We start from the raw sequence: 11,271 nt of genomic DNA on the forward strand, positions 1-11,271 counted from the left end.
TGAACCCACTTGGTCCGATATTTTAGTACATTCTCCCATGTCTCTGTACTCGTGTTTGATTTCCGGAGTGGATCATCGTTAGAATGAATAAAATCAGGAACACGGTAAAGCAAGGTTTTGAACTAAATTTCAGTGTCTCTGGAATCACTGGCGATATCACCGTGTGTGGCAACCCTGAAGTATCAATAGGCTGTCTCCACGCCTTTGAAACTACATACAGGTTCATGAGAAATGTCGTCGAAGGAAAGGTGGTTTTGGAATTGGCTGCTCTCTAGACTTCTACGATGCATCTACACTACGTTACGTCCTAAAACAGGAAAGGGTCACTTGCTGGCGTAAAGCACAGTAGGCATTAATAAGAGAAGGGTCAACTGAGAGAAAAAAATGCTTCGTGATGTGATTTTTATTTCTGCAGTTTGGAGAAGCGTTTAACTGTTTTTGTGATGACTCACAGAAATAGATATGAGCATGAGGAACACACAGGACCACAACTGGGAAACATCTCTGGAGGCTTCCCTTACTGAAACCCAGACATAGGCATACAAGCTAAGACACGGCAACAGCAGGCTTCAGCACGAAACCGCAGAAATCTCTCGGAAAGGGCTTCCCTCTCCGAATGCAGCTTCCTGTCCACAGGATGCTCAAGGCCCAGGCACCTATCTTCTTCCAACTAGAAAGACATACAAAAATGCCTCAACGTGACGTCGGAGGCCCAAGCCTTTAGCCAAGGCCACTATGCAACAATCTGCTGTCTTCATCCAGGTAAGGTCAGCTTGACATTTGAAGACGCTAAGATCGTGGGTAAATCCAGGGTAGACTGAGATGCAGAAGCTCCAGCCAACGCAGTCCTGTCACTGGAAGACGAATGCAGTAACTATGCCTGCACCAACAGAGCCCTCCCTCTGGCCGTGGGCCTAGAACATGATTTTTTGGTAGCTGCTGTTGGGGAAGAGGCCCTTGGGCTTTAACCTGCGGACAGCCTCCCTTAAATGCTTGGGCTGCAGTGGGGGCGTTTCTCCCCACATCTCACACACGTCCAGGGCCTCCTCCAGCACCTCTCCGACGAAGACCTTGGCTATTCCAGCCATGGCAATGGCCACGTTCTCAGGCACCGATCTGCCAGTGATAGACTGCATCAGACCTGCAATGCGTGCTTTTGGGAAAGCTGACCGGCGAAACACTTCGTAGCGGGCCAGCTGCTCCTCAGACATGGCAGACAGCAGGGTTGCCATCCTCTGAGCCTCCTCCGCATCCACGGCGGGCTTCCTGTCCTTCTTTCCTTTGGTGTCTCTTTTCCGTCTTTTGGCTGCAGGAGGAGCTGAGGCTGAGGCTTCATTGTCACCTTCTGTGAGGTCCATGACATCCTGACGGCTGAGCTCACCTTCCTGACCTCTGGGTTCTTCCAAGTGCCCATCTAGGTCCGCAGGGTGCCCATCCTTGTTGCTGCCCGTCAGACCTTGGGGCATGGCGAACATCTCAGCAGACACGCCTGTTTGCCTGCCTGTCTCCACGGGTGAGATTCAGGTCTGCTCCGTGACAGCAGCTGTAGCAGCAGAAGTTCCAGCTGGGGTGGTTTGATTATGGATCCCAAATGAGATTTTGAGAACCTTTCAAAGATTTTGGCTGCTATGTTTCCGGCGAGCCGTAGTTTACCCACAACTGGGCACAGCTCCCTGCCACCCCTTCCCCCACGCAAACACACACACTGGGTTTTCCCACTTCCACAACGTGAAGAAACTTGTGGATGGAGAGTAGATTAGTTTTAGATCAACGCAGAATAAATTCTCACAAATTTTGGGTATTGCAAACAAACCCCAGCTCACAGGTCAGAAGTTCTCCAAGGAAAAGTGACTGCCTCGTGCTCAGAGTCACACGAGGGACCTCCAGGATGGGTCTGTCTGTGTGGCCGTTGCCTTCACCTGAGGAGGGTCTGGCTTCGACCTGATTCGAGTTCGTGGCAGGATTCAATGCCTCAGGGTTGTGAAACCCAGGCCCACTTGTTTGTTCTGCCAGCTGCCGGGAGGACGCTCTGAGCTCCAACAGGTGTTGCCCAGGTCTGGGCTGTGGCAGCTCCCTGGGTCTGCACAGCCAGTGCTGAGGAATCACCCACAGGGGAATGGAATCTCAGGGAGGTTCAGTCCCTTATAGACAACTCAGATGATTGAAGTTGACCCAGCCCATAACAGCCATCCTTTCTGGGTATTCCTAATCTAATCAGGGGTTTGGGCGGGCTCCTCAATTCAAGGTTCCGCCCACACCCAAGGGAGGGTCAGAGGCAGGGCTCGGCTCTCGGGGTGGGGGGACGGAAACTGCAGCGGGCATTTCAGAATTCTCTCTTCCTCACTGAATCGCAAATTTCACATTTCACAACAGTGAAGAAAACATTGACAGTAAAAATGAGACATCTTATGAAGTTGCACGTTAGAAAACTTAAACGTCAGAGAAAACAATCTCTGACTCACAGGGAAACAAGTGGTTTATGTGATACTCCAAAAATAGACTGGGCTGTGTGACGGGAATACGAAAATATTATTTCAATTTTATCGTATTGTATTGTATTGCATTGTATTGTATTGAATTGTATTGTATCGCGTTTTATTTATTTATTTTGGAGACAGAGTCTGGCTCTGTCCCCCAGGCTGGATTGCAGCGCCCTGCTGTAAGCTGTCTGCAGCCTCTGCCTCCTGGGTCCAAGCAACTCCCCTGACTCCGCCTCCAGAGTAGCTGGGACTAAGTGTGCACGCCAGCGCGCCGGGAGAAATTTGCATTTCTTAAAGCAGAGAGCAGGTTTCACCATCTTGGCCAGGGAAAGCCACCGCCTGGCCGGCGCCACGAAGACGCCCGGCCAATGCGGCCGCCGGCAGAAGGGCGCCGCCTACGGGAGGGATCAAGAAGCCTCACCGCTACAGGCCTGGCACTGCGCAAACTCAGAAAGTAGCCGAAGTCCACGCAGCTGCTCCTCCTCAAGCTGCCCTTCCAGCGCCTGATGCGCAACATCGCGCAGGTCATCATCCGGGACGTGCGCTTCCAGAGCGCGGCCATTGGCGCCCCACAGGAGCCCAGTGAGGCTTCCCTGGTGCACCTCTTTGAAGACACCTAGCCGTGTGCCATCCATAAATGCCCTGCCCTCTTCTCCCCTATAGATGTGTACTAGCGCTCTGCTTTGTACCCTCTTCCAGAGGAAACACAATCCATCAATGGACCGTTTAAGCCTTTCTAGCTTGGGTACAACTTTTCGTGCAGTTGTACTTGTAAGCTTTGTACTTTATGCTTCTAGAGACTAGACCCTAGACAGTATCTGCTTGGAATAGTGGAGCCAGCTGGCTGAAACTTTATTGAGGCATATGCTAATTACTTGTGAGGGCAAAGGCAGGCAGTGAGGATGTTCAGGTTATCACAAAACAGTAAATATGGGAAAATAGTCAAGTACAGTCACTTTATTTGTTAGATATCTGGTCACCACTTTAAAAGCACCAGTCGGAGCCCACATTTCTCGAGGAAGTCTCCAGATGTACAGTATGAGATAGACTTCAAGAATAGCAGTGAAGCTCCAGGTAACACCTCATTGTCGTTAACGTGTAATACAGTCAGCCGTGAAAGCTGTCGAAGCTTTCTCCTGGAGAGGTACCACTTTCTACAGTTTTCTTCCTTGAGAGCCGTGGCTATGTGATATTATGTACTGAGAAGATTTCGTATGCGATTTTTAAAAAGTCAGGAAACAACAGATGCTGGCAAGGCTGTCAAGATATTGAAAGACTTTTACAATGTCTGTGAGAGTGCAGATCAGTTCAACCATTGTGGAAGACAGTGTGGCGAGTCCTCAAGGATCTAGAACCAGAAATACCACTGGACCCGGCTCTCTCGTTACCGGGTATATACCCAAAGGATCGTCATTGATCCTACCGTAAGGACACGTGCACAGCTACGTTCATTGCGGCACAGTTTACAAGAGCAACGACCTGGAACCATGCCAGATGCCCATCGGTGATAGACTGGATAAAGAATATGTGCGGTATATACACCAGGGAATACTATGTAGCCATAAAAAAAGAATGAGTTCGTGTTCTTTGCGGTGACATGGATGACACGGGAGACCATCATTCTCAGCAAACCAACACAGGAACGGAAAACCACACACCACATGTTCTCACTCATAAGCGGGAGTTGATGAGTGAGAACACATGGACAGAGACAGTGGAACATCACACCCCGTGGCCTGTCGCGGGGTGGGAGGCAAGGGAAAGGAGAGCACTAGGGCAAACACCCAACGACGCAGGTGGGGCTTAAAGCCCAGATGGTGGGTTGATTGGTGCAGCAAACCGCTATGGCACGTGTATTCCTCGGTAACAAACCTGCACGTTCTGCACAAGTATCCCACAGCTTAAGGGGAAAAAAAAAAACAAAAAAAAATGCGAAGGGACACTGAACTCACTCAGCTAATCCAATTTTCCTCTCTGAGAGAACAAGGCTGTGTTCCTGCTCCTGAGCTGACCTCTGAGACCTTGAAGGGAACTTGTTTCTGTCTTCAGCAGTTCAGCCATACTCAGACCCCACTCAACGTATTGAGTTCTACGAGGGGCATGACAAATGTTCTAAGCTTGTGTGTGGAGCTGAGAGCCATCTACAGACTGGGAGGTAATGAGTCTCTTGGGGCTTCCTTCTTTTGGGAGCTCAAGCACTCTGATTCTTCAGGGAGCCCTCCCGTCTCCATCAGTTCTGCCGAGAACCTGTACCCTCCTTGTGTCTCTAAGACGCACCGGTCTAACTTGTTGTACGCCTTTACGAGAAAGTTGGCAGAATAAAAGGAAAGCTAAAGCTGGCCAGATTATGGAGGTATGAAACAGAATTTCCCCATTCTTGGTAAGGTTTAGAAATTGGTGTAATCTGGCCATCAGAGAAATGCAAATCAAAACCACAGTGAGATACCATCTCACGCCAGTTAGAACGGCCATGATTAAAAAAGCAGGAAACAACAGGTGCTGGAGAGGATGTGGAGAAATAAGAACACTTTTACACTGTTGGTGGGACTGTAAACTAGTTCAAACATTGTGGAAGTCAGTGTGGCGATTCCTCAGGGATCTAGAACCAGAAATACCATTTGACCCAGCCATCCCAGCACTGGGTGTATACCCAAAGTTCTGTAAATCATGCTGCTATAAAGACACATGCCCACGTATGATTATTGCGGCACTATTCACAATAGCAAAGAGTTGGAACCAACCCAAATGTCCAACAACGATAGACTGGATTAAGAAAATGTGGCACAGATACACCATGGAATACTATGCAGCCATAAAAACTGATGAGTTCGTGTCCTTTGTAGGGACACGGATGAAACTGGAAAACATCATTCTCAGTAAACTATCGCAAGGACAAAAAACCAAACACCGCACGTTCTCACTCATAGGTGGGAATTGAAGAATGAGAACCCATGGACACAGGAAGGGGAACATCACATTCCGGGGACAGTTGGGGGGTGGGGGGAGGGGGGAGGGACAGCATTAGGAGATATAGCTGATGCTAAATGACGAGTTAATGGGTGCAGGAAATCAACATGGCACATGGATACATATGTAACAAACCTGCACATTGTGCACATGTACCCTAAAAGCTAAATTATAATAAATAAATAAATAATAAATAAATAAATAAGAAATTTGTGTAATACCCAAAGGCAGATTCTACGTACTATTTTAAGTAGTCCTATTTTAAGAGGAAAAACTGAGTGTATGAGGAAATACAACTATGTCGTATGGGGGTATATTTTGCTTCAGGAGGAAAGAGAACATGTTATTCTCCTTTCAGTATTGGAGCAGATCAATGGGGTCTCTTGGATTCTTTTGGCTCATGCTCTGTGATTCAGGGGGCACATGGCAGACGTAAACAGACTGAAAAGGCACCAGGGATATCTGTGAGCTGTGCCGGGAAGCTTCACAGTGATTCGGTAATAAATCTCGGGTCTTTACTCTATAATGAAAAATTACTCATTTGCATCCTAAACGTACAGCAGAGCATGTGCAGGTAGAGTGTGGAATAACTTTGTCACTCGTGATGAACCCACTTGGTCCGATATTTTAGTACATTCTCCCATGTCTCTGTACTCGTGTTTGATTTCCGGAGTGGATCATCGTTAGAATGAATAAAATCAGGAACACGGTAAAGCAAGGTTTTGAACTAAATTTCAGTGTCTCTGGAATCACTGGCGATATCACCGTGTGTGGCAACCCTGAAGTATCAATAGGCTGTCTCCACGCCTTTGAAACTACATACAGGTTCATGAGAAATGTCGTCGAAGGAAAGGTGGTTTTGGAATTGGCTGCTCTCTAGACTTCTACGATGCATCTACACTACGTTACGTCCTAAAACAGGAAAGGGTCACTTGCTGGCGTAAAGCACAGTAGGCATTAATAAGAGAAGGGTCAACTGAGAGAAAAAAATGCTTCGTGATGTGATTTTTATTTCTGCAGTTTGGAGAAGCGTTTAACTGTTTTTGTGATGACTCACAGAAATAGATATGAGCATGAGGAACACACAGGACCACAACTGGGAAACATCTCTGGAGGCTTCCCTTACTGAAACCCAGACATAGGCATACAAGCTAAGGCACGGCAACAGCAGGCTTCAGCACGAAACCGCAGAAATCTCTCGGAAAGGGCTTCCCTCTCCGAATGCAGCTTCCTGTCCACAGGATGCTCAAGGCCCAGGCACCTATCTTCTTCCAACTAGAAAGACATACAAAAATGCCTCAACGTGACGTCGGAGGCCCAAGCCTTTAGCCAAGGCCACTATGCAACAATCTGCTGTCTTCATCCAGGTAAGGTCAGCTTGACATTTGAAGACGCTAAGATCGTGGGTAAATCCAGGGTAGACTGAGATGCAGAAGCTCCAGCCAACGCAGTCCTGTCACTGGAAGACGAATGCAGTAACTATGCCTGCACCAACAGAGCCCTCCCTCTGGCCGTGGGCCTAGAACATGATTTTTTGGTAGCTGCTGTTGGGGAAGAGGCCCTTGGGCTTTAACCTGCGGACAGCCTCCCTTAAATGCTTGGGCTGCAGTGGGGGCGTTTCTCCCCACATCTCACACACGTCCAGGGCCTCCTCCAGCACCTCTCCGACGAAGACCTTGGCTATTCCAGCCATGGCAATGGCCACGTTCTCAGGCACCGATCTGCCAGTGATAGACTGCATCAGACCTGCAATGCGTGCTTTTGGGAAAGCTGACCGGCGAAACACTTCGTAGCGGGCCAGCTGCTCCTCAGACATGGCAGACAGCAGGGTTGCCATCCTCTGAGCCTCCTCCGCATCCACGGCGGGCTTCCTGTCCTTCTTTCCTTTGGTGTCTCTTTTCCGTCTTTTGGCTGCAGGAGGAGCTGAGGCTGAGCCTTCATTGTCACCTTCTGTGAGGTCCATGATATCCTGACGGCTGAGCTCACCTTCCTGACCTCTGGGTTCTTCCAAGTGCCCATCTAGTTCCGCAGGGTGCCCATCCTTGTTGCTGCCCGTCAGACCTTGGGGCATGGCGAACATCTCAGCAGACACGCCTGTTTGCCTGCCTGTCTCCATGGGTGAGATTCAGGTCTGCTCCGTGACAGCAGCTGTAGCGGCAGAAGTTCCAGCTGGGGTGGTTTGATTATGGATCCCAAATGAGATTTTGAGAACCTTTCCAAGATTTTGGCTGCTATGTTTCCGGCGAGCCGTAGTTTACGCACAACTGGGCACAGCTCCCTGCCTCCCCTTCCCCCACGCAAACACACACACTGGGTTTTCCCACTTCCACAACGTGGAGAAACTTGTGGATGGAGAGTAGATTAGTTTTAGATCAACGCAGAATAAATTCTCACAAATTTTGGGTATTGCAAACAAACCCCAGCTCACAGGTCAGAAGTTCTCCTAGGAAAAGTGACTGCGTCGTGCTCAGAGTCACACGAGGGACCTCCAGGATGGGTCTGTCTGTGTGGCCGTTGCCTTCACCTGAGGAGGGTCTGGCTTCGACCTGATTCGAGTTCGTGGCAGGATTCAATGCCTCAGGGTTCTGAAACCCAGGCCCACTTGTTTGTTCTGCCAGCTGCCGGGAGGACGCTCTGAGCTCCAACAGGTGTTGCCCAGGTCTGGGCTGTGCAGCTCCCTGGGTCTGCACAGCCAGTGCTGAGGAATCACCCACAGGGGAATGGAATCTCAGGGAGGTTCAGTCCCTTATAGACAACTCAGATGATTGAAGTTGACCCAGCCCATAACAGCCATCGTTTCTGGGTATTCCTAATCTAATCAGGGGTTTGGGCGGGCTCCTCAATTCAAGTTTCCGCCCACACCCAAGGGAGGGTCAGGGTCAGGGCTAGGCTCTCGGGGTGGGGGGACGGAAAATGCAGCGGGCATTTCAGAATTCTGTCTTCCTCACTGAATCGCAAATTTCACATTTCACAACAGTGAAGAAAACATTGACAGTAAAAATGAGACATCTTATGAAGTTGCACGTTAGAAATCTTAAACGTCAGAGAAAACAATCTGTGACTCACAGGGAAACAAGTGGTTTATCTGATACTCCGAAAATAGACTGGGCTGGGTGACGGGAATATGAAAATATTATTTCAATTTTATCGTATTGTATTGTATTGTATTGTATTGTATTGCATTTTATTTATTTATTTTGGAGACAGAGTCTCGCTGTGTCCCCCAGGCTGGATTGCAGTGGCCTGCTGTAAGCTGTCTTTAGCCTCTGCCTCCTGGTTGCAAGCAACTCCCCTGACTCAGCCTCCAGAGTAGCTGGGACTAAGTGTGCACGCCAGCGCGCCCGGAGAAATTTGCATTTCTTAAAGCAGAGAGCAGGTTTCACCACCTTGGCCAGGGAAAGCCACCGCCTGGCCGGCGCCACGAAGACGCCCGGCCAATGCGGCCGCCGGCAGAAGGGCGCCGCCTACGGGAGGGATCAAGAAGCCTCACCGCTACAGGCCTGGCACTGCGCAAACTCAGAAAGTAGCCGAAGTCCACGCAGCTGCTCCTCCTCAAGCTGCCCTTCCAGCGCCTGATGCGCAACATCGCGCAGGTCATCATCCGGGACGTGCGCTTCCAGAGCGCGGCCATTGGCGCCCCACAGGAGCCCAGTGAGGCTTCCCTGGTGCACCTCTTTGAAGACACCTAGCCGTGTGCCGTCCATAAATGGCCTGCCCTCTTCTCCCCTATAGATGTGTACTAGCGCTCTGCTTTGTACCCTCTTCCAGAGGAAACACAATCCATCAATGGACCGTTTAAGCCTTTCTTGCTTGGGTACAACTTTTCGTGCAGTTGTACTTGTAAGCTTTGTACTTTATGCTTCTAGAGACTAGACCCTAGACAGTATCTGCTTGGAACAGTGGAGCCAGCTAGCTGAAACTTTATTGAGGCATATGCTAATTTCTTGTGAGGGCAAAGGCAGGCAGTGAGGATGTTAAGGTTATCACAAAACAGTAAATATGGGAAAATAGTCAAGTACAGTCACTTTATTTGTTAGATATCTGGTCACCACTTTACCAGCAGCAGTCGGAGACCACATTTCTCGAGGAAGTCTCCAGATGTACAGTATGAGACAGACTTTAAGAATAGCAGTGAAGCTCCAGGTAACACCTCATTGTCGTTAACGTGTAACACAGTCAGCCATGAAAGCTGTCGAAGCTTTCTCCTGTAGAGGTACCACTTTCTACAGTTTTCTTCCTTGAGAGTCGTGGCTATGTGATATTATGTACTGAGAAGATTTCGTATGCGATTTTTAAAAAGTCAGGAAACAACAGATGCTGGCAAGGCTGTCAAGATATTGAAAGACTTTTACAATGTCTGTGAGAGTGCAGATCAGTTCAACCATTGTGGAAGACAGTGTGGCGCCTCCTAAGTATCTAGAACCAGAAATACCATTGGACCCGGCTCTCTCGTTACCGTGTATATACCCAAAGGATCGTCATTGATCCTACCGTAAGGACACGTGCACAGCTACGTTCATTGCGGCACAGTTTACAAGAGTAAAAACCTGGAAACATCCCAGATGCCCATCGGTGATTGACTGGATAAAGAATATGTGCGGTATATACACCAGGGAATACTATGTAGCCATAAAAATGAATGAGTTCGTGTTCTTTGCGGTGACATGGATGACACGGGAGACCATCATTCTCAGCAAACCCACACAGGAACGGAAAACCACACACCACACGTTCTCACTCATAAGCGGGGGTTGATGATTGAGAACACATGGACAGAGACAGTGGAACATCACACCCCGTGGCCTGTCGCGGGGTGGGGGCAAGGGAAAGGAGAGCACTAGGCCAAACACCCAACGCAGGTGGGGCTTAAAGACCAGATGGTGTGTTGATTGGTGCAGCAAACCGCTATGGCACGTGTATTTCTTGGTAACAAACCTGCACATTCTGCACAAGTATCCCACAGCTTAAGGGGAAAAAAAAAAAAAACAATGCGTAGGGACACTGAACTCACTCAGCTAATCCAATTTTCCTCTCTGAGAGAACAACGCTGTGTTCCCGCTCCTGAGCTGACCTCTGAGACCTTGATGGGAACTTGTTTCTGTCTTCAGCATTTCAGCCTTACTCAGACCCCACTCAATGTATTGAGTTCTACGAGGGGCATGACAAATGTTCTGCGCTTGTGTGTGGAGCTGAGAGCAATCTACAGACTGGGAGGTAATGAGTCTCTTGGGGCTTCCTTCTTTGGGGAGCTCAAGCAGTCTGATTCCTCAGGGAGCCCTCCCGTCTCCATCAGTTCTGCCGAGAACCTGTACCCTCCTTGTGTCTCTAAGACGCACCGGTCTAACTTGTTGTACGCCTTTACGAGAAAGTTGGCAGAATAAAAGGAAAGCTAAAGCAGGCCAGATTATGGAGGTATGAAACAGAATTTCCCCATTCTTGGTAAGGTTTAGAAATTTGTGTAATCTCGCCATCAGAGAAATGCAAATCAAAACCACAGTGAGATACCATCTCACGCCAGTTAGAACGGCCATCATTAAAAAAGCGGGAAACAACAGGTGCTGGTGAGGATATGGAGAAATAAGAACACTTTTACACTGTTGGTGGGACTGTAAACTAGGTCAACCATTGTGGAAGTCAGTGTGGCGATTCCTCAGGGATCTAGAACCAGAAATACCATTTGACCCAGCCGTCCCATCACTGGGTATATACCCAAAGGTCTGTAAATCATGCTGATATAAAGACACATGCACACGTATGTTTATAGCGGCACTATTCACAATAGCAAAGAGTTGGAACCAACCCAAATGTCCAACAACGATAGACT

At 48.8% G+C, this 11,271-nt stretch overlaps 2 protein-coding genes across 2 annotated transcripts; both read right to left on the reverse strand.

Annotated features, from left to right (window-relative positions):
* Positions 1 to 914: 914 nt before the first annotated feature.
* On the reverse strand, positions 915 to 3,042 carry LOC134735527 (TATA-box binding protein associated factor 11 like protein 2-like). Its single transcript, XM_063630838.1, has 2 exons — positions 2,902 to 3,042; positions 915 to 1,505 (listed from the first exon to the last, which is right to left on the reverse strand). Exons 1-2 carry the CDS (start codon positions 3,040 to 3,042, stop codon positions 915 to 917), a joined length of 732 nt encoding a protein of 243 aa, XP_063486908.1.
* A 3,924-nt stretch (positions 3,043 to 6,966) lies between these two features.
* LOC129476773 (TATA-box binding protein associated factor 11 like protein 2-like) lies at positions 6,967 to 7,563 on the reverse strand. The gene has a single exon (XM_055269628.2). It carries the CDS (start codon positions 7,561 to 7,563, stop codon positions 6,967 to 6,969), a length of 597 nt encoding a protein of 198 aa, XP_055125603.2.
* Between the last annotated feature and the right edge of the window lie 3,708 nt (positions 7,564 to 11,271).

This window comes from Symphalangus syndactylus, chromosome 21 (assembly GCF_028878055.3).
Source record: "Symphalangus syndactylus isolate Jambi chromosome 21, NHGRI_mSymSyn1-v2.1_pri, whole genome shotgun sequence".
NCBI classification, from domain to species: domain Eukaryota; kingdom Metazoa; phylum Chordata; class Mammalia; order Primates; family Hylobatidae; genus Symphalangus; species Symphalangus syndactylus.